At 41.7% G+C, this 22,158-nt stretch overlaps 3 protein-coding genes across 3 annotated transcripts in view; 1 reads left to right on the forward strand and 2 right to left on the reverse strand.

The window, feature by feature from the left end:
* LOC125105328 (ribonuclease pancreatic-like) overlaps window positions 1–22,158 on the reverse strand; it is a 182,063-nt gene that overhangs the window by 98,546 nt on the left and 61,359 nt on the right. The gene's annotated exons all lie outside the window — the stretch shown is intronic.
* Window positions 5,010–9,428, forward strand: LOC125104395 (ribonuclease K3-like). The gene is made up of 6 exons (XM_047737036.1): window positions 5,010–5,038; window positions 6,150–6,306; window positions 6,490–6,566; window positions 8,610–8,698; window positions 8,886–8,940; window positions 9,221–9,428. The coding sequence occupies exons 1-6, from the start codon at window positions 5,010–5,012 to the stop codon at window positions 9,426–9,428; spliced, it is 615 nt and encodes a 204-aa protein (XP_047592992.1).
* The window catches only part of LOC125105325 (epididymal secretory protein E3-beta-like), a 164,917-nt gene continuing 159,701 nt past the window's right edge, over window positions 16,943–22,158 (reverse strand). Inside the window, exon 3 of the mRNA XM_047738705.1 lies at window positions 16,943–17,579. Coding sequence (XP_047594661.1) covers window positions 17,124–17,561 — 438 coding nt within the window. The 5' untranslated portion in view covers window positions 17,562–17,579 and the 3' untranslated portion in view covers window positions 16,943–17,123. The remainder of the gene's footprint in view (window positions 17,580–22,158) is intronic.

The following is a 22,158-nucleotide window of genomic DNA, read 5'->3' on the forward strand; positions in this document are numbered from 1 at the left end:
TCCCATAAATCACAGAGCTTTTTAACTGAGGCGGGTGTAAAATGAGTTCCCTGATCACTTCCTACTATTCCTGGTGCTCCAAAGTGAGCTGCCCACGACTTTGAGCTCCTCTTGTTGCATGAGCTGAAGGGCTAGAGGCAGCCATAGCTATCCCTAATCCTGTATACATGTCTATCATGTTCGTGGCATATTTCTGTTGGTAGCTGTGATTTAGTGGTCCTACAAAAGTCTATTTGTATGGTGAAATTAGACGTGGTGGGCTTGTATGTGTCTGTTGGTGCAGTGTACCTGCATTTATCAATCATCTGTTTACACGGGAGCAGCCTTGGACTGCTTATTTTTGTTTCCTGCCAGCTGACCTTAAGCTTCCTTCAGGGAACCATTTATCTAAGGCATGTGTTCCTGTATGTTCTTTCTATGTATTTTCATAATTGTATGTGAGATTATTTGTCTTTCTGTTGTTTCCTTACTTCTGTGTTATTGGTTTCCCTGCCTTTTCAATGTCAGTGGTGTCACTTGAGGTCCCTCCCATTTTCCATCCTCTCCATTTAATATTATTAGTGGCAATGTGTGTCTCCATCATTCTTTATGCCTTTTTAATTTTAATTACAATCCTTCCCTTTTTTCTTTTACCTTAATGTTTCTTGTCAATGCATCAATCTCATTATTATATTTGAAGATGTCTGTGCTGTCTTGTATGTGCCAACAATTGTATGACATATGTTTCATTCCCTTGGATGTTATATCTAATTTTTCCCAGTATTCTCTTGACTGTAAGTCTTTGGCATTTATTTTGAAGTCATTTCTTTTTAAAAAAGGTTATGTTCAGTTATTCCACTAAATTATGTATATATATATATTATTTTATGTATAAAATAATATATATTATTGAATGATAGATTCAATATTATTGAATTATAATTCAGTATTATTGAATTATTCAGTAATTCAATTGAATTTTGAATATTATTTTATATATAATATGTATTATATGATATATATTATTTTAATAAATAGTCTCTCTATATGTGTAAATATATATATGTGTGTGTATGTGTATGTGTGTGTGTATATATAGATATCTATATATAGATATACATATATATATATATATATATATATATATATATATCTCCCTGAGATCATGACCTAAGCTGAAACCAAGAGTCAGATGCTCAACCAACTGAGGCACCCAGCTGTTCCCTCAATGTATTTCTGTACAGAGGTATCTGTGAAATCCCCAATACCTTTGGTAGGCATCAAATATACAGGTGACATAAGAGCAGAGTACACATTAACTTTATTCATGGTATCCACACCCAAGAAAAGTAGCTAAGCTACGACTAGAGACTGAAATAGATGGATGCCTCATACCTTTGCTGGTTTTCTTGGGACTCATATAAACCATGCCTTTATACCCTCTGTGATGAGCTGTATTGTCTTCTCCCACAGTTTATACTTTGGAGCCTAGGATCTCAGAAATGTGAGTGTATCTCAGCGTGTGACTATATTTGAAAATAAGACTTTTAAAGAAGTGATGAAGTTAAAATGATGCCCTTAGGGTGGTCTCTAATCCAATGTGCCTGGTCTGTTTACAAGAAGAGGAAATGTGAACTTACAGATGTGTCAGGGCACACATGTACAGAGAAAAGACCCTGTAAGGGCACCTCAGGAGGGTGGCCTTCTTCCATCCATGGAAAGAGTCTCAGAAGAAACCATACCTGCTAAAGCTGTGACTTTGGACTTCTGGCTCCCAAAACTGTGAGAAAACACATCTCTGTTGCTGAAGCCACTTGGTCTGTGGTAGTTGTTATAGCAGACTTAGCAAACTGATACACACTGTCACCAATTCTTCCAGTCCTCTTGAATTACATCTTTTATTTCTTGGATCAGTGCTCAGTGTGCCACCATGATATCCCCCAGTCCCTGACCCAGCTCATCCCACCCGACATCCCAGACTAGAGCCCTAGATATTAGAGTTAGTGAGGACAGAAGGGAAGGCTCCATGCTATCCCTCTTCATCCCAGGAATGGGAACAGATTGATGAGACTCACTTTTATTCTGCCAAGGTGCCATAGTTTGGGATAGTACACCTGAATCCCCTCCATACTAAAAATCAACAGATATGTCAAGAGAATTTAAAGTGAGCCATCCTATGTTCATGCGTCTAAAGACTCAGTATTATTAAGATGTGAATTCACCCCAAATTGATGTACAGATTCCACTTAACCCTAATCAAAATCACTGGAGGATTAGCTAATTCTAAAATCATATGGAAATGCAAAAAGGGGCACCTGGGTGGCTCAGTGGGTTAAGCCTCTGCCTTCGGCTCAGGTCATGATCTCAGGGTCCTGGGATTGAGCCCCATAACAGGCTCTCTGCTCAGCAGGGAGCCTGTTTCCCTCTCTCTCTCTCTCTCTCTCTGCCTGCCTCTTGGCCTACTTGTGATCTCTGTGTGTCAAATAAATAAATAAAATCTTAAAAAAAAAAAAAGAAAGGCAAAGAATCTAGAACTGCCAAAAAACTTTTTGTTTTAAGTTTTTTTTTTTTTAGGTAATCTCTATATCCAAGGTAGGAGTCAAACTCACAACCCCAAGAACAAGAGTCCAATGCTCTATCCATTGAGTCAGCCTAGCACCCCTAGACAAGCCAAAACAACTTTAAGAGGAGCAAATTTGAAAGGCTAATGTCTCTTCAGAATATGTTCTAGATGAAATACAAATGTAAAAATGAACTGTATACACTCTAAATTTATGCATTCATCTCAGAAGAGTTAGGAGGAGTAAGAATGGAGAGAGGCATAAAGAGGACTCCAGGATTTTTATATTTTCTTTATTTAAAAAATGCTAAGTAAATGAAAAACAATATTTATTAGTGTTGAGTACTATATATTGGCTTGTATTGATCGACATTGATTAAATTTTGAAAAGTAATTAATCACCTTAAACATGAAATGAGCCCATGAGAGGGCAGAGGAAGGATTTAATAAAACCCACCTAGAAGTATGAGGAGCTCCAGAAGAATCCCCATCCCCCTGAGCTTAGCTTCTCCGCTCCTGTGAAACTTTCTGGCCCCTCTTATGCCACCCTCACACTGGGCTGTCCTTTGCAGGCTTGCCTCAAATGTGAACAAACAACACTTCCTTTGTTTCTGTTAGCACTGTCTAGATAGTATGGCATTTTCAAAAATAACTTTACAAATCAAAAAGATGACTTACAGAAAAAAGGATTCATACTAGGAAATTAATCGATCAAAACAGGTTTAGATTGTCTACTCCCCACCCTTTCCCATGGAAGTAGCTAAGGCGTCCGTCTAAGATAGGAGGTCAGGCTGTCAGAGCAGCACCATGCTCTTACTGGTCCCACATCTTCTAATCAATATAAATTTTCTTTTGTTCTTTAAAAGTACAATGTCATCTGATCCAAAAGTCAAATTCTGTTTCCACATAGTGGTGGTAGATGACATGATTTGAATTGTGTCCTTAGCTCATTTTATCTGAGAACTGTGACATCTTTAAACTAGGGCTCACTCTCTTGGAATGAGGTCTGGCTCATTCTTAGGATGCCACAGAGCCACAGATCCTGAAGCTCCTCAAAACTTCCTGTGCTGTGAGGAACGGCAGAGGGTCAGCAAAGCCTGGAAGGGGAGACACAGGTTGGGAGTGAGTGTGGGTCTCAGTCCAGGCCCTGCTGGCTCTGGTCAACTTGCACCACTACAGGCAGACTTTTAAGGGGTGCCTTAAAAAGTAGGTACAGCATGAGACATTTCATCTCAAAGTTAGGAGTTGAATTCTCACATTCAGTGTAGTTTACTTTAAAAAAAAAGTTAAGTGAAAACTTAAAAGATGGGAACTTCAAAAGTGTTGCAAAGTGTGTGGGTGGGCATCCTTGACTTGGGAGCCAGACCTGAGACTCCACTTTTCTGTGTAAGGGCAGTTCCAGCTCTAATCCTATCTCCTGCGTGGCCCACAGAAGAAGGCTCCAGAAGGCACTTTTGTGCCATTGAACTCTCTCTGAGTGATGATTGACTGATGCAGTGGGTCAGTCAGACATCCTTCAGCAGGAAACTATATTTAAGGGAGAAATAGAAAGTGAGATGAACATGGGCTCACCGCGTGAAACAGAAGGGTTGAGGAAATGAATCTGCTACCCACGGACTGAGGGAATGCATAGAAAAGAACACTGATGAGAGACACCAAGAGGCCAAATATCTTTCCAGTCCTGAGTCCATGATTTCCTGAGGCACAGTTACAAATTCTCAGCCTGGTGGCTGTCTTCCCTCCTACTGAATTCTAGCCACCTGGGTCAGCCACAGCCAGAAGACAACTTCCATAGAATAGTTTTGTTGACCAGAAGTAGCAGACCTTTTCTATACAGGGCCAGACAATAACTATTTCATTTTTGTGGGCTACATGTGGTATCTCTCTTCTCCTCTCTTCCTTCTCCTCCCCTCCCTCTTGCCCATTAGTCCTACCTCTAGATGGACAGTAGTTCCTGAATCAGACTGCCCATTACAGTCAGGCAGGGACCTTTAAAAACATTCCATAAGCCCAGAGCCCATCCTCAGAAATTCATTTGGTTGTTTATTAACTGTTCATAATTTCATTTAAAGGAATTGAGTTGGGACAAACAGCTTCTGTGTCTCTTCTTTACTGTCACACTGCTACCACACTCACAGCACTTCAGATACCACATGTGTATGTGTGGGTCATGTCCTACGCTAGGCCACTCTGGGACACTGTCTGGATATTCTACAATTTAACTCAATTCTAACACTACCTCCCTGCAGATAGTGTCAACTCCCTCAGGTTAAAGGCTCAGTTTCACAAGACTCCTCCAGTCCAGGTGCAATGCCAAGTCCAGCTTGTCACCTGTGCTTCTGACTGCCTGGCTATAAATCTGAGATTCCCACCACCTCTTGTTTGTTGCACTGATTTGCTAGAGCTGCTCACAAAACTCAAGGAAACAGTTTTGTTTACCAGTTTATGAAAGGATGTGATAAGGAGTGAGATGAACAGCCAGATAAAGAGATATGTGAGGTAAGGTCTGGGAGGGTCCCTCATGAAGGAGTTTCTGTGTGCATGGAGTTCGGGTGTAACAGAAATTGATTTAATTGCAATGAACACCATACAACAAAGCTTGGGAGAAGTTCTGAGATTAAAAATATGGGGCCTGTGTCTTTCATTGCCCTTTTCCGTATTGCCTTCCATCAAAACATACAAAACTCCAAAACAGAAAAGAATCCTATTTGTTTTTGTCCACAAGTCTGGTCTTGCATCTTGACCCTGTGATTCTCCCACTCCCCTCCTTCTGTCTTCTAAGGGAATTATGAAAGTGAACAAAGGAAACAGAAGGCAGAAGAGACCATAAAAGAACCTGCACCAAGTGAGAGGCAAGGCAATGGAAACCTTGGTCTTAACCTAACTGTACAGAAAGCAGAGGGCTGGTAAAATCTAAGTATACAGGAAGCAGAAGATTGGGAGGGTAGCCTGGCTGAGAGTCGTTATGGCAACAATGTAGAACCAGTTCTGGAGAGTAGTGCTGTAGTTGCAGTTGGGGTATGTTTCTCCAGCGTCATAGCAGTGAGTCATGCCAGTACAATTTACACTCTGGTGGCAATTGTCCTGGCCATTCCTGCAGATCCTATTGGGCAAAATATAGGTATCTGACACATTCTGGAAGAGGTCGTGCGAAAAGGTTTTTTCACGTTTACAGCTCCATTCAAGATGATTGACACAAGACATTTCCGTGTTCCACTGGACAGGACCTGCACTAATATGCCGAAGTATAAACGTTTGAACACTGGTGGAGGGTTGAGCCCAAGCACCAGGGGGGAAGCACTGACCCTCATGATCCCAGCAGCAACAGGAGGAGAGGAAAGAGTCCCAGAAGATCCAGCATCATCTCTTCTGTGCAAGAAGAGGGAAGAAAGTGAGAGAATGATCATAGTAGAAGCAGTAAGAGCAAAATTATCATTCAACCATTTAGATCTTCATTACACCTTTCAAGATTTCTTTCATCCATTTTTTTAAAACCATCTTCTTTCTGATGTGAGTCTCACAATTCTAGGACGGAGGAGGAATGGGAGATAAGATGACCGTTTCTCTGACTGGCAGATCCTATTCTTCTCTTTGTCCTGTGCTTATGCAGATACTTATCTCTTCCCTCCTCCATCCTGGAATATTTCTCCTGCATCTATTTAACCCAGACCTTCTGGTCATCCTCAGGGCTCTACTCTCCCCAGCCCCCAGGCTTCTTCTTTTACCAGGTCTCAAGGCTGGGGCTCCTGCTGAGGACAGAGGCCATGGTTAGTCCCAGGCTCAGAGACTTTTGTCTGCTGTTCCCCTGCCAAGTATGCCAGCGTGGCCTGCGTGCAGCAGGGAAGGGTTCTGAGCCCTAGGAAAGAGGAAAGGGAAACCTAGGGCTTGGAAGATACCCTTCTTGTGCACAGTGTGGATGAGACCTACACTCTCCAACTCACTGTTTAAAGCCAGTATCCCTGCAGATGCAGGAAGAGCAAGCCTCCTTAAAAGAACAAAGGAGAAGTGATAACTTCCTCAAAGAAGTGTGAGGAAATGATGAATTCCTGATATGGGCTGAGTGCTTTCTTTCCTATCTGAAGTTTCAGTGTTTGACACTCTACGATTTCAGTTCTTTTCTCCAAACACACCATGTAAATTTGATGTAAGAGTTGACCATGTACCTGGTAATGTTTTCAGTTCCAGCAACAGACTTGAATGAATTATTCATGTACCTGCAAGTTTATTGGGCCGGATACTGGGTTACTCAGATTCAGGAGCTCATGATCTAATGAAAGAGAATATCAGATAAGTAGAGAAATGCACTGTATATTAATAACTGTAAATAGTTATTTTGGCTGAGTTAGAGGAGATGCCAGGGAGCTGTGAGGAGCTGGCACCTGAACTGAGTTTTGAGAATTAATTAGAAGTTAGGTGAAGAGGATGATAAGGTCATCCCAAAGAGGGAACTGTGTGTAAAGAGGCAGTCAGACCCCTGGCTCCCAGACCCATTTTGAAGGCATAAGCAAAACAATTGTATAGGCAGCATTAAAAAGTTCTTCTTCATTGTTTTGTTCTCTAAATACCCCTTTTCTTTCTTTGAAAGACTCATTTATTTATTTGAGAGAGAGAGAAAGAGCATGAGTGGGTCGAGGGACAAAGGGAGAGAATCCCCAAGCATGTTCCCCATCAAGCATGTAACCTGATTGGGCTCAGTACCACCAAAATGAGATCAGGACTTGAGCTGAAACCAAAACTCAGTTCAACTGATGAGCCACCCAGGTGTCCCTATTTTCCTTACCTCTTAACCTCATGCACATTCAGTCATTAACTTTGCCTTCTTACTCCTAATCCCTTTTTACCCACTGATTGCAGAAACATAAAGGGGACCAAAAAATAACATCTGTTTTGATGTATGTGATCCCAGGACCCAAATAGTGCCCGATTGTCCCCAAGAATGCTTACCTCCAGATTGTTTCAAGGACACCCCAACAAGGTTCAAAAAACTCTTACCTTTCTTTTATGTGTATAAGTTTTCCCTATGCTCAACAGGGCAAGGCAGCTTTGGGAACAATTCCCTCCTTTCTCCAGGGGCTGCCCTCTTGACAATAAAGCTTTCTTTGCTTTAGATCCGGTGTCTCAGAATTTGGCTTCCTGTATACTGGGTGTATGGACAGGTTGGAATTTGGTACAAAGAGACCCACAGGCATGAAGAAGGGCCAGTTTAGGGTATTTGACTCTTCACTCTGTTCTTACTTTTCCACTGGTGCTGTAATACACTTATTTGGAATCTTTTGTCTCCTGGAGGGCTCATAGAAAAGCCTCCAACAGGGATAGGGTCCCTGCCTCTGGCCTCTTTTTCTTCCAATTCTACATATCCCTTTCAGATTAGTACTCCCTGAGCATAAATAGAATAGTGGGACACGCTTGCTTTTAGTGTCTTCAATTACCTACAGGATTAAAATGATGTCTTTTTAGAGCAAAATCGCAAGATACAAGGTTAATAACAAAAATCGATTGCTTTCTTAGATATCAGCAATGAATAATTGAAATATGAAAACCCATTTACTACACCAGTAAAAAATGAAATACTTAGATATGAGTCTACTAGAAACTGAACATGATCAATATAAGGAAAACTACAAAACTCTGCTGAAGGAAATTAAAGAAACGTTAAATACATGAAATATCAATGCTGAGGAAACCAGATTACGTCATTCCAAACTATGACTCTTTGATACAAAAATTATTTTGCACTAAAGGCAGTTAAGAATCAGTAAATGCAGAAAGGGCTCTCCCTTTTTTGACTAAAGGCAGGAAATAAATTATTTTCCTGGAGACAATTTCTTTCTGTCAAGTCTCTTTCTTAGAACAAAAGATGAGTTTTTTGACTCACAAACAGATCTAGATGGTTGTGAATGATAATTTTCCTCTTATGACTTCTATTACTATCATTCTCTCATTTTCTTCTCTCTTCCTACACAAAAGAGATGATGCTGGACCTTCTGGGACCCTTTCCTCTCCTCCTATTGCTGTTGTGATCATGGGGGCTAGTGCATCCACTATGTCACTCAGCTCAACCCTCCACCAGTGTTCAAACATTTACAATTCAGCATCTAAGAGCAAGTCCTGCTCAATGCAACAGTGCAATGCGTCTTGTCAATAATCCTAACTGGACCTGTATAGGTCAAAACTCTTTCCTGCAGGACTCCTTATGATGAGGGAACAGAAGGCTGGCTGGCTGGCTGAGGACAAAGCAAAAGGCTGACACCTCACAATCTCCCCTTCACCCCTACTCCTGGGTGAAACAAATGTGACATTCTTTAAGAATGTCCCAACTATCTTAATGTTAATGGCTTGCTAAAAGGGAAAAACAACCTTGACACCAGCAAGGCTTCTGGTGTCAAGGCCTCTGATATCTGGTATCTTTGTAGGTCCTCTTTAGCATATGAAAGTTCTATTGAAACCTCCCTTTCCCTCACCTTCCCCCAACCACAGGGTACATAGCCTGCCATCCCTCACAACCCCAGGCAGCAGCTCTTTCTGCCCATGGGTCCTGTCCCCGTGCTTTAATAAACCACCATTTTGCACCAAAGATCTCTCAAGAATTCTTTCTTGGTCATTGGCTCTGGACCTCACCCCACTGAACCTCACCTAGATTCTAGAACTTCATCACTTACAGAATGTGACTATTACCTGCAGTTGGCCCAACAGGACCTGCAGGCCTCGTGGGAATAACTGCCACCAGAGTGCAAATCCTATTAACATGACTTCCTGCTATCACACTGGAGGGAGATATCCTGACTGCAGCTACAGTACCACTCCCCAGAACTGGTTCTACGTTGTTGCCTGGGACCCTCGTCAGCCAGGCTACCTTCCCAATCGTCTGACTCCTGTAGGCTTAGACTAAGACTAAAGTTTCCATAATGTTCCTTCTCACTCGGTGCAGGTTTTCCCATGATCTCTTCTGCCTTTTGTTTTCTTTTGTTGGTTTCCATGGTTTCCATACAGGAAAGAAGGAGGGGAGTGAGGGAAGTAGGGGACCATGATGCCAGGCCAGAGTTGGGGACACAAACAAAGAGCATTCCTTTCTGCTCTGTGTGTTTTGAAGGAAGACAATAGCCAAGAGGGCCAGGAAAGACCCAGGTCTCTTTATTTTTATAATCTTGGAACTTCTGCCAAGCTTTGTTGTATTTTGTTCACAGCAATAAAACACTTTCTGTTATATTGTAATGACCTTGAGCGTGTGTGTTTGTGATGTCTTTCACATCATTGCCAGCCTGGAGCCATCTACATAGCATTTGCCAACAATATACTCAGGAGAACCATCTGGGCCTTAGCCAAACTTTGAGGTTATTCAGCAACCCAAGGCTTTTGCTACTTCCCTCACCACTGCATCCCTGGGACTGTGGAGCAAGAATGTGCTCCATCCCTTCAAACTCTGCTCAAGGCTTTTACATATTTCCCTTGAAACCATGGTCCATGCTTGTTTGGAGGTGACAAGTACACCTCATAGTATGTGCATAGTATTTCACACACAGGTTCTAACCCTGAAAACCGATACACTGTACATCTTTACTATTAGTTTCTGTATTTCATCAGATAGTGTTTCAAATGTAAGTAGTAGTACTGATAATAACTCACTGTGGCTGTAGAGTCAATTCTCCCATGATCTATTGCGATGCATGAAGAGAAGGCATAGATCAAGGAAAAAAAAAGAAAAAGCACTGGGGAATTGAAAACAACCTGCCCTCCTGAATACTGAAATATCACAGAAGTCATGCTGTTTTGGAAAAGGTAGTTGATTTAAACACTGAAGGACAGCGATTAAGAGTCTGGCTGGTGGTGGGGCACGTGGGTGTCTCAGTGGGTTAAGCTGTTAAGCCTCTGCCATGGCCTCAGCTCATGATCTCTTGGTCACCTTGAGTCCCTTTCTGCCTTCCTGCTCAGAGGAGAACCTGCTTCTCCCTCTTCTACCTCTCCCACCCTCTTGGGTATCTGCTTTCTCCTCTGTCTCTCTCAAATAAATAAAGGAAGTCACTAAAAAAAGAATTTGGCTGGGACTGAGAATTTAGGTCCTAGGTTCAGGGGAAGAAAAACAATTGTTCCTTACCATTTTAGGTTCTTGGCTGAAAACACCTACCCTTTAATAAAAAGTCAACTTAATAGGACAAAAACTATTTTAATATGTACATATATACTGGAGCGCCACAAAAACATTATTCTTAAAAGCAAGTAGCCAACTGAGTCTTATGGACCATCTTGACGATGGAAAGGATTGGGGTCTAGGGCTTAAAAGTGGGGGAAGGCAACTCAGGAAGGTGAAAGGAGAAAATATTTGGGAAACAATATTTGCCCTGCCAGGGAGATGACTCTCTCAGATGAAGGTGACTCCTGTCATGGTTCACTTCTCTGAACAAGCCTCTTTCTAATGTAAATTTCCCCTACAAAAGAGTTACCTTTACTCTGCTTCTAGAACTTCGCCTCTGTACTTTCTCACAATAAACGGCTTAACATAATTCTTATGCCAAAAAGGAATATTTGGGGGTGGCTTATTCTGCTACCCCTCATACCTTTCCATTTCCTTGCCAACTACTAGCCTCACTGGGTTAACAGTCCAGTGTATATCAAAGTGCTTTGTAGCCTGATCTGTCTTTGAGTAGCAGCCAAACACAATGCCTATCAGAAAGGCCCCATGGTGAAGTAGTTATGAGTGTGTCAGTTATCTGTGCTGCACAATGGTTCTTTCCAAACCAAGCGATTCCTTTAACAGCTGTGCTAGCTGGGCTCACCTTCCTTTATGCCACATCTTTATGTCAGGTCTTAGAAACAAAGACAGAAATATGAAAGTTTCAGGGTTCAGGAGCCTGGATTCTGAGGGTGCTAAATACTCAAGGCCCCTCTCAGTGGGAAGACATAAGAAGGCCAGGACAACCTGGCACTTGAGAAAGTGGGTGCCCAGTAGGGGAACTTCTCTCATGGGACTTGAGTCCTCCAATTTAGAGCAGCTTTCATTAGTATTGATTTTAGCAGCACGACATTTACATCAGAGTGTCAAAGTATTCAAGCCAAGTGCAGGGGGAGTGGACACAAGGGTCTGTGTTCACATTTGGGTAGGATCCAGTGTAGGAACATAGATAGCATCATCCTCAGGGAAAGAGGTCTTCAGAAGGCATGCATCAACCTGATCAGTAATCACAGTGGACTTATGTACTCTATTACATTACCTGGACATTTCAGCAGATTCTTGGAGAAAGTAACCTAGTAAAAGGCTGAATTTCCTTTCATCAAACCACTCAGGGGCGCCTGGGTGGCTCAGTGGGTTAAGCCTCTGCCCTCCACTCAGATCATGATCCCAGCATCCTGGAATCGAGCCCCGCATCAGGCTCTCTGCTCAGCAGTGAGCCTGCTTCATCCTCTCTCTCTGCCTGCCTCTCTACCTACTTGTGATCTCTTTCAAATAAATAAATAATATCTTTAAAAAAAAAAACAACAGCACTCAGTTACTCTCTCTTACTCACCTAGTACTTGAATATCGTTATTTATATGTTAGGAAACTCACAGATTGAAGAAATTGTTGAAGGGAGTAAGAATGAGGATAACTTGGGGGAAATCTTTTATGCTCAGAAGTGTTAATTCTAAGTAAATCGGCAAGATCATGGTGGACTGTCAGGTTTGTGCTCCTTTCTGCATGCAATCATGTATTGGAGGAGAGTCCAGATAAGTGACTAAATCAGATATTCATTTAGGTATATCCCTAAATCAGCTTCAATGATCTTACAGTCATTCTAGAAAGATACAACTGGGGCAAATCTTAGAAAGAAATTTAGCAAATGTTCCAGCAGCTCTCAACTCTGGTTTTAACCTGGGAGTTAAAAAAAAACAGTATCAATGACTGTATCTCTGTGATAGAGTAGAAAATATGTGTGGATTTCTGCCTCTGATTCCTGGCACAGAGCCCCTGAAACCCTTGTAAATTCCCGAGTGATAAGAGCACTTGGAATATCTTTTGTTCTAAGAAAGAGACTTGTCTTGCTTTCTGACATGAGTCTCACAATTCTAGGAAGGAGCTAAAAAGCCCAGGGAGGAGGAATGTGAGTTAAGATGACATTTCCTCTGACTGGCAGATCCTATTTTTCTGTTTCTTTTGTGCTTATGCAAAGAGAAACTGGTCTCTTCCCTCCTCCCTCCTGGAATATTTCTCCTCCATCTATGTGACCTGGACCTTCTGGCCATCGTCACAGCTCTACTATCCACAGCCCCCAGGCTTCTCTTCTTACCAGGTCTCAAGGCTGGAGCTCCTGCTGTGGACAGAGGCCATGGTTAGTCCCAGGCTCAGAGGCTTTTGTCTGCTGTTCCTCTGCCAGGTATGCCAGCGTGGCCTGTGTGCAGCAGGGAAGGGTTCTGAGCCCTAGAAAAGAGGGAAGGGAAACCTAGAGCTTGGAAAATACACTTCCTGGGCACAGTGTGGATGAGACCCACACTCTCCAATTCACTGTTTAAAGCCAGTATCCCTGCAGATGCAGGAAGTCCAAGCCTCCTTAAAAGAACAAAGGAGAAGTGATAACTTCCTCAAAGAATTGTGAGGAAATTATAAATTCCTGATATGGGTTGAGTGTTTTCTTCCCTGAAACTTTAACATTTTGAGCTCCATGATTTCAGTTTTTTAGGAGAAAACAAACCACAAACACAGAAGACTCCCCCAGTCCTGATTGTCACCTGTGCTTCTGACTGCCTGGCTGTAAATCTGAGCTTCCCCAACTCTCTTGTTTGTTTCATTATTTTGCTAAAGTGGCACATGGAACTGGAAGAAACACTGATGGTTTATAAATTTCTTAAAGGATATGGTAAAGGATGCAGATGGAGAGCCAGATAAAAAGATACCTAGGGTAAGGTGGGAGGGTCTTAGTGAAGAAGCTTCTTTCTTCATGGAGTTGGGGTGCATCATCACCCTCCCAATATAGACGATGTAGGAAAGATGTTAGGGTTTGAAGCCAATAGCTAAGAAAGTATTCTTGAGACATCTTTGGTGCAAAAAGATGGTTTTTTGAAAGCATGTGGACAGGACCCGAGGGCGGAAAGCTGTACAGAAAGTGGGTCATGAGGAAGTGGCCCATGACATAGCTTTAAGTTGGGAGGAAGAGAAGTATAGCATAAGTCTCTAAGGAATTTTGGAAGGAAGATGTCCAGGACATGGAGGAGGCTAGCTCTTGTTAGGAAAAGGTCATTTATTACTGTGTAATCGAACCCTAGTCATGAGAACCTTCAGATGTATATAGGTGAGCCATATGCTTGGGGAATGATAGCCAAGATATATCTTCCAGAGTAGAGACAAGGGTAGTTTCCAAGGGAATTTTTGGTGTGAAGGTAGGCTTACAGGATCCTGGGTGGTTGGGATAATGACAAGCTAAGAGTGCTTTTTGTCCTTAGTAAACTGTCAACATGTAAGCAGGTCAGTTCCCACATGAATGTCACTCTACCTATTTCAAGGACTGGTCAATGGGTTGTAGAAGTATGGAAATTTAAGTTTTCTTTTGTCTTTGTTTCCCACATCACTTGCATCATCACTAGAGATTCAGTCTTGGAGGATAATGTAGAGGAAGAAACAATCTTTTTCTTCCCTCCTTTCTTCTCAGTTATGGCATTTATAACATAAGACAGATTTAACAAAAGAAAAACAAACAAGTTTATTAACATGGATATTTCATATATACATGACAGAAATGCAGGGACTGGTGTGAAATATGGTGATGTGGGGGTCCAAGAGGGAATGATCAAGAAAGATCTCTTGAGGCATCTTTTGTACAAAAATGGTGGTTTTTAATTAAGGAATGTACTGGGACAGGACTTGTGGGCAGAAAGAGCTACATTGGGGTTGATTCTCTACTCTTAAGATGGGGTGGGGTTAGGGATAGCCAAGTCTCTAAGGAATTTGGAAGTAAGAGTTTTAGGGCATTGCTGGTCTAGCTGCTGTTAAGATGAGGTCATTTACTAGGGTGTAGTCCATCTTGAGTTTTGAGACCCTTCACATGTCTGTCAGTGGGCCATAGGCTTGAGGGATGATTGCTCACATATAGCCTGGGGTAGAGATAAAGGAGTTTCCAAAGGGATTTTTATATGTTAAAGGGCGCTTAACAAGATCCAGGGGATTGGGCTAATGTCAGGCTAAGGTTACCTTTTTCCTTTAGAAAAGTATTAACATTGAGGAAGCTGAGCTCTTTCAAGAAGGTCTCTCTGCCTGTTCCAAGTACTTGTCCATGGGCTGCATGTTGTAAGGAAATTTAATTTTCTTTCTACATTTCCTTTGCCTTTGTTCTTCACATCAGGAAGAGTCATTCAAAGAGGTGAGGAGACCTTGGGCTAACAGACCATCTTCAGCTAAAACAAAGGAAGAAAAGTGTGGGGAAGGCAGGCTACAGGAAGGTAACCAGGGAAAGTATAGGAAACAAAGGTAAGGTTTGTTAAACAGAGTTAAGTCTGTGCCTTAAGAAGATTGGTAAGAGTTTCTTGTGTCTTAGAGGCATGTTTATCTTGTTACTAGGCACAGGGAAACATCCTTAGGGATAGAGATTTTCTCTATGATGATAAATGTCCCTTATTTGTGAGTGGGTGATTTATAGGCTACTTTTAGAGCTTCTCCTTTGTCTTCTGTTTCTCAAAATAGTCAGCTCAAAATCATCTGGATGACAAAGAGCCACCTTTTGGGGTGTTACATTCTGGTCTCCTATAGGAAAGAGTCTGGTTGGCCTAACTTGAATCTCATGACCATCATTTGACTCATTAGAGGGAATTTGAAACCTTGGGATGACCCTACCAATACTGCACAGAAGTAGGGGAGGAATAGTTCCCAAAAGGAAATGAATATACAGCTATCCAAATGGGGTGGGGGGAATGGATGTGGGAAAACCAGGAAACAGCACAAAGCTATTATATTAATTGTGTTTAAATCCATTTTCCTACCATATGGTATTCACTACCATCTTTTAATCCATTAATAAAAGGAATTTTTAGAGCTTCTAAAATGTATTGTGAGAATTTACTATGGGAGACCAGAACAGATGACTCTGGAATATAAGTATAGGCAACCAGAATACAGTAACACAAACTATGCCACTACATTTGTTTTTGTTTTATTTGTTTTTCTGGGGTTCCTTTTCCATTGTTTTAGAGAGAGATAGTGTGTGAGAGTATGGCATAGGTGACAGATTGAGAGGGAGAGACAATCCCAAGTAAGCTCCACACGCATGACAGAGCTGGATGTGGGGCTCGGTCTCATGACCCTGAGATCATGACCTGAGCTAAAACTCAGAGCCAACACTTAACAGACTGAGCCATCCAGGTGCCCCACACCAGACATTTTGAGCTTTTATCTACTGAGAAAAAGGATCAGTATTCCTCATCTTTATATTGATTATTGATACAGAACAAGTGGTTTAACACTAATGTCTTGTGAGTTTGGTTACTATAAATAATCATCTCCCCAGTATCTGCCCATCCCCAGGTGCACTGAAAAACTGTAAAGCTGTTCTTGAAAAATGATGACTAACCTAGATTCCTTGGCTACTCATGGGGCTAGATGTCTAGGACTAGGAATGTAGCCACCTAACTGAAAATGTTATGATCTTGGCCTTTTCTCCAACTGTTTCAATACTGGAGTCATTCAACAATGCAGAAGGCTAAAGAACACAGGGTACTTTAATGTTCCACATTTCTCCTCCCCGTATCTGCTGGAGGCAAAATTGTATGAAGTGAAGGTTTATCCTTCTCTGTATCACTCTTCCCCATTTAGCAAACAGAATTCTCATGGACATTACTTATTTGTGTCCTCAACATTTCCTTCTGCAATTTGCTTCCTCTTTCCTCCAACAAAACTTGTCTTAAGACCCATTTTTGAAGGTTACCTTTTAACATCCCATATCCACTCTATACTTCTGCCTAGTGAAAATGATTATTATCAGAAACCCATTTTGCCATTATCTTCTTTCTTTTCTGTTTCTTCTTTTTTTAAATTAAATTATAATGTATTATTTTGGCCATTATCTTCTTTAGTTTATTATGCTTCAGGAAGCATAATGCCTTAACCTATCTAAAATTCATGTGTTTCCTTAGAGACATGTTTAAGGAATGAATCCAATGACACACATCTTCAGCCTACACTGTGTACCCATCATATCCAAGCACAATCTGTATCACACACCCTGGGACACCTCCACCAATCAAACAACATATAACATATGTGAATGTCACACACATTGGAGTGACATAATTTATTTAGGGAAAGAAGACCATTCAGGTTTGGTCAGTGTAATGAGTCACTTTCAGGAACATGCCTGGTTCAGTAAAACAGAGAAGCCATATAGAGCGTAATCTTAAAAAACTGTAGCAGAAAATCAGATACACGAGGGCATAGGAGTACTCCAGACAGAGAAACTGTGAGTGGTTTTGATAGGAAGAAAGCATGTGATGATGCATATCTCTAAGTAGTTGGAAAATGCTGGCACACAAATGCAAAGGATGGAGTAGCAAGGGCTGTTGACAGAGGCACAGGCTCCCACCTGGGAAGTATTGGACACTCTACTCAAACGTCTAGACATGGGTAGATGTTCTATTTTTTGATGTCTAACAACTGGATGTCCTCTATGCCATCGACATACCCGTTCATGCCACAGTGGAATTCAATGTAGCTGTAGCCGCCGTGCTCTCTATAGCTCTTTCGGTTGCCTTCCTGGTAGCACTGGAGTATTTTGAAGGGATGCTGGGCCCATATGTATACATTTCTGTAATGGTCTCTCCACTTCCTGAGGCAAATATGCTCGATTTTGTGCCAAAAGGTATAGATGAAGATGTGATAGTTCCGGTCTTGTGGAGCTTCTCTTTCCCTCATGAGATCATTGCATTTGTAGTCACTGAATTTCCAGCTCGTGCTCAGGTAGTGCTGTTTCATGAATTCCCTCCAAGAAAGGTTCTGGCTGTGTACAAGCAGCCCACCTAGGGGAAACAGCAGGATCAAGAGAGGGCCTAGGACCTTTAGAGAGGATGCCATCTCAGTCACCAGAGCCACCTGTGGGTCTACAGGGAAGAAAGAGGAAAGCATTATCTCAACACTGCCATAAGAGTTGACCTGCACCTTAAAATTCCTTTCTTGCCAGTGTAGACACTGGCACCCAACTTTACCATTTTGTTCCCAGGCTTGAAGAGGATAAATCTCATTAGGTAGTTAAATTTATGAGAACTAAACCTATGCTAGAACCTGACTGAGATAAACACGAAAATGGTCCAAAATAGACAAAGTTTATTTTGAGAATTTCAAACACCTGCTGTCTGGCCTCTCTTCTACCCAAACAAAGGAACTCATCACCCTCTAGCTAACTCTGTCCAACAGTCCAGATCAATTCTCTGAAGCGTGTGGCTGTAAAACAAAATGGCAATTTAAGCTTTGTGGCTGTGAAGTGGAAAGGGTTGTCACCACTTAAGCGAATGAAGAAGTTAGGTGAAGACTTGGGTGATTTTCCAAGCAACAAGGCTCTGGTTCTCTCAAACCCCAGGCTACAGTTACATTGATTCTGTAAAATGGTGTTTCTCTGATCCTGCTTTCCTTAGAGTACTTCCCCAAAGTCTGTGTGAAATCTCTTATCACTTCTGACTGCCCACGTACTACTCAGTGGCCATTTATCACATTATCATAATTATAAATCTTCTTGATTTGGTTTCAGAATGCAATCATATAGGAACTCGAGTTTTGAAATATTGTTCTGATCAATCAAGTTTCAAAATTGGGACTGCCCTCACAAGAGCTACTCAGGTCAAAATGAGGGTATAGTGTTGTTTGTAAACAATAGGTTATTTATGATGAAGCATACAGCTGACCTGTGAAATCTCTAACCTGGTTCTCAAGCCCTATGTCCACAAACAGGGTTAAGAACAGCTGCTTCAAAGACCTGTGAGAATCTAATGAGATATGTCAGTGAGAGCACTTCTCAGAATGCTGTAGGTACCCAGGACAGCCCACCCCAAAAGGTGTCCCAGTGGCATATTCATCGTTGTGAATTGAATCTACTTGGAAAACAGACAGGGCAAGTATACTCAGACCCTCTTCTGTCCCCCGCAAAGCAGAAATTGAATCTCTCCTGTGAATGGTACCCTCCTTGTACTAAGAAATAGAAAGTCATTCTTAGGATCAGAGGTAGGGATTTTACTTATTTTTTTATTTTTTAAGTAAGCTCTAGGCCAAATGTGGGGCTTCAACTCATAACCCTGAGATCAAGAGTCACATGTTCCATTGAGTGAGCCAGCCAGACACCCAAGCAGTGATAAGGATTTTAAAGCCAAGAAGCTATAAAAATAAACTTCCTTGCTTTTTACTAATCTACTACCTCAGCCCAGAATGTGCTTGGAATTCCTTACTAATTAGCACTCCCCAACATTTGTTTTGTCTGTCTTGTCAATACCTCACAAATCTATTGTCTCATTGTTTAAAATGTCTAAAAAAATACCTGCCTCCGTCATTTCTTTGGGATCTCAATTTCATTTTGGGCCTCTATGTGCACATTATGAAACTTTGCTTTTTTTTCTCCTATTAAATCTGTCTGGTGTCAACTTAATCTTAAACTGGCTGAAAGAATCTTGAATGATAGAGAGAAATTTTTTTCGTCCTCTATCGTGTGAAATGCTATATCATGTACAGAAGACAGAGGAGGCACATTCACATCTGGGCCACCCTGTACCTGACCCAAAGGCCCTACCCAGGTTAGAAGACCAGGATTCAAGCTGCTTCAATGTATTCTGCTTGGGAAGATTGGGGAGGAAGTGGGAATAGGGGTAGATGGGTTGAAGGGAGACACTGCTTCACTGGGATTGATACTGAGTTGAATTCAGGTCTTTGCTTCTTATAAAATTGGATGACTTTCCAACCTTAACTCTACCATCTAGAAGTTCAGTGAGACACTTTGCAGTGTTTCTGGGCCTTTTCTCTCAAGCATCCTTAGCACTGACCCTAACTCAACTCACCCAACACTTGGGTGTCACTAGTTGAGGAAAGCAATATGTGGGTCTGAAGAGCAGAGAGCCAGGAAGTCTGCAGCCGTGAAGAAAGGAATAGTAGTGAGAGGTGCAGCACTCCAACTGATTAGTAGCCTGTCAGGGGTGGGGCACAGCCTTCTCAGGTGAACCTGTTCTGTGTCTTCTCATCTAGAACACTTAAGTTCCCTCTGAGAATAGCCTGGAGCAAAGGTGTCCAATATCAAAGACTCCCTTTTGGGTACAGAAGAGTGACAAGGCTCTGGGGAGGGGTAAACTGGAGACGGGTAATCTGAACTTATCAGGAAATAATCAGAGATCTAGCTCCTAAAGTCACTTCCCTAAAATCTTCTGGGGAAAAGTCCCCAGATGACTAGGGGTTTGTGTCAATGAGAACTCCAGTGGAAAACAAACAAACAAACCGCAAACAACAAAAACAAAAAAACACCTCTGGTGTTGTGAACTGTGGAATCTTCATTGAGGGGGAAGAGTATATAGTCAAAGACACAATTTGTGGATGAAGTGGGATCCTTGAGTGTGTTTCCTATCAGTGCACCTAAGCCAGCTTGGTTGAGTTTCTCACAGCGCCACCTCACTTTTGTATAGTCATGAAGGGTAGCAGAGTTTTCCACTCCAAATGATACCTTTGGGCATAAGGATGATTTTGAGCTGGTGATTTTTAAGAAACACCAACACAGGGGTGCCTGGGTGGCTCAGTGGGTTAAAGCCTCTGCCTTTGGCTCAGGTCATGATCCCAGGGTCCTGGGATTGAGCCCTACCTTGGGCTCTCTGCTCTGCAGGGATCCTGCTTCCTCCTCTCTCTCTCTCTGCCTGCCTCTCTGCCTACTTGTGATCTCTGTCTGTCAAATAAATAAATAAAATCTTAAAAAAAAAAAAAAAAGAAACACCAACACAGGAGAAGCTCTGAAACCAGAGTGGAAGTAAGCCTTTTTAAAGGAACATTTACATTAATAAAGGAAATTTCCATTTGTATGTTTATCTCCCACTTAGTACCAGAAAGAGGAGCATCACTCTACAAATCACAAGAAACTCTTACCAATGAAAAGAAAGAAGACAGAATAAAGAAAAGAAAGAAAGAAAGAAAGAGAAAGAAAGAACGAAAGGAAGAGGAAAAACTAAAGGAAGGAAGGAAGGGAGGATAAAGAAAGAAAGGGAAAAAACCTCATCAATGGAGAAGCCAAGGATTTAAATATACCTAACAAATATTACCATTGTTGGCTGGTTTTTCCTGGTAACCTCCATAATTGTCCACCCCACCCACATTCCAATATCTTCCTTTTGTCCTTAGCTGAAGATGGCATTCAAGGTGATGCCTTGAGCCATTTGGGGACATTTTACTCAGTTTTTCTGGATATCTCTAACATACATACATACAGGAGATGTATGCTCTTTGTTTTTCTGTTCCTAATCTCTTTTTATTACAGTGGTAATAAAAGAACCTGGAAGGTGTCCACCAAAAATTGTAAGGAGACATACTTAAGCAAAAGTGTTTATTTGACATCAAGAATTATAATTTGGTGTATACTGATCATACAACCCAAATACTGTCCAACTAGAGAGCAAAAAAAACAGGGGTTTGTGGACAGAGAAGAGGAATGCTTTCTTTTTCTTTAAGATTTTATTTATTTACTTGAGAGAGAGAGAGAGAAGGAGCCCCTATGAATGCAGAGATGGGGAGAGGGAGAAGCAGAAAAAACACTGAGCAGGGTGCCAGACTTAAGTCTCCATCCCAGGACCCAAAGGCCGACTCTTTTTTTTTCTTAATTAATTAATTAATTAATTATTTTTATATTTTATAAACACATAATATATTTTTATCCCCAGGGGTACAGGTCTGTGAATCACCAGGTTTACACACTTCACAGCATTCACCATAGCACATACCTTCCCCAATGTCCATAACCCAAATCCCCTCTCCCGACCCCCCTCCCCCTGACAACCCGCAGTTTGTTCTGTGAGATTAAGAGTCACTTATGGTTTGTCTCCCTCCCAATCCCATCTTGCTTCATTTATTCTTTTCCTATCCCCCAAGCACCCCATGTTTCATCTCCATTTCCTCATATCAGGGAGATCATATGATAGTTGTTTTTCTCCGATTGACATATTTCGCTAAGCATAATACTCTCTAGTTCCATCCATGTTGTCGCAAATGGCAAGATTTCATTTCTTTTGATGGCTGCAGAGTATTCCATTGTGTATATATACCACTCTTCTTTATCCATTCATCTGTTGATGGACATCTAGGTTCTTTCCAAAGATTGGCTATTGTGGACATTGCTGCTATAAACATTCGGGTGCACGTGTCCCTTCGGGTCACTACGTTTGTATCTTTAGGGTAAATACCCAGTAGTGCAATTGCTGGGTCATAGGGTAGCTCTATTTTCAACATTTTGAGGAACCTCCATGCTGTTTTCCAGAGTGGTTGCACCAGCTTGCATTCCCACCAATAGTGTAGGAGGGTTCCCCTTTCTCCGCATCCTCGCCAGCATCTGTCATTTCCTGACTTGTTAATTTTAGCCATTCTGACTGGTGTGGGGTGGTATCTCGTTGTGGTTTTGATTTGTATTTCCCTGATGCTGAGTGATATGGAGCACTTTTTCATG

The sequence above is a fragment of the Lutra lutra genome, chromosome 7 (assembly GCF_902655055.1).
Source record: "Lutra lutra chromosome 7, mLutLut1.2, whole genome shotgun sequence".
Classification (NCBI taxonomy): domain Eukaryota; kingdom Metazoa; phylum Chordata; class Mammalia; order Carnivora; family Mustelidae; genus Lutra; species Lutra lutra.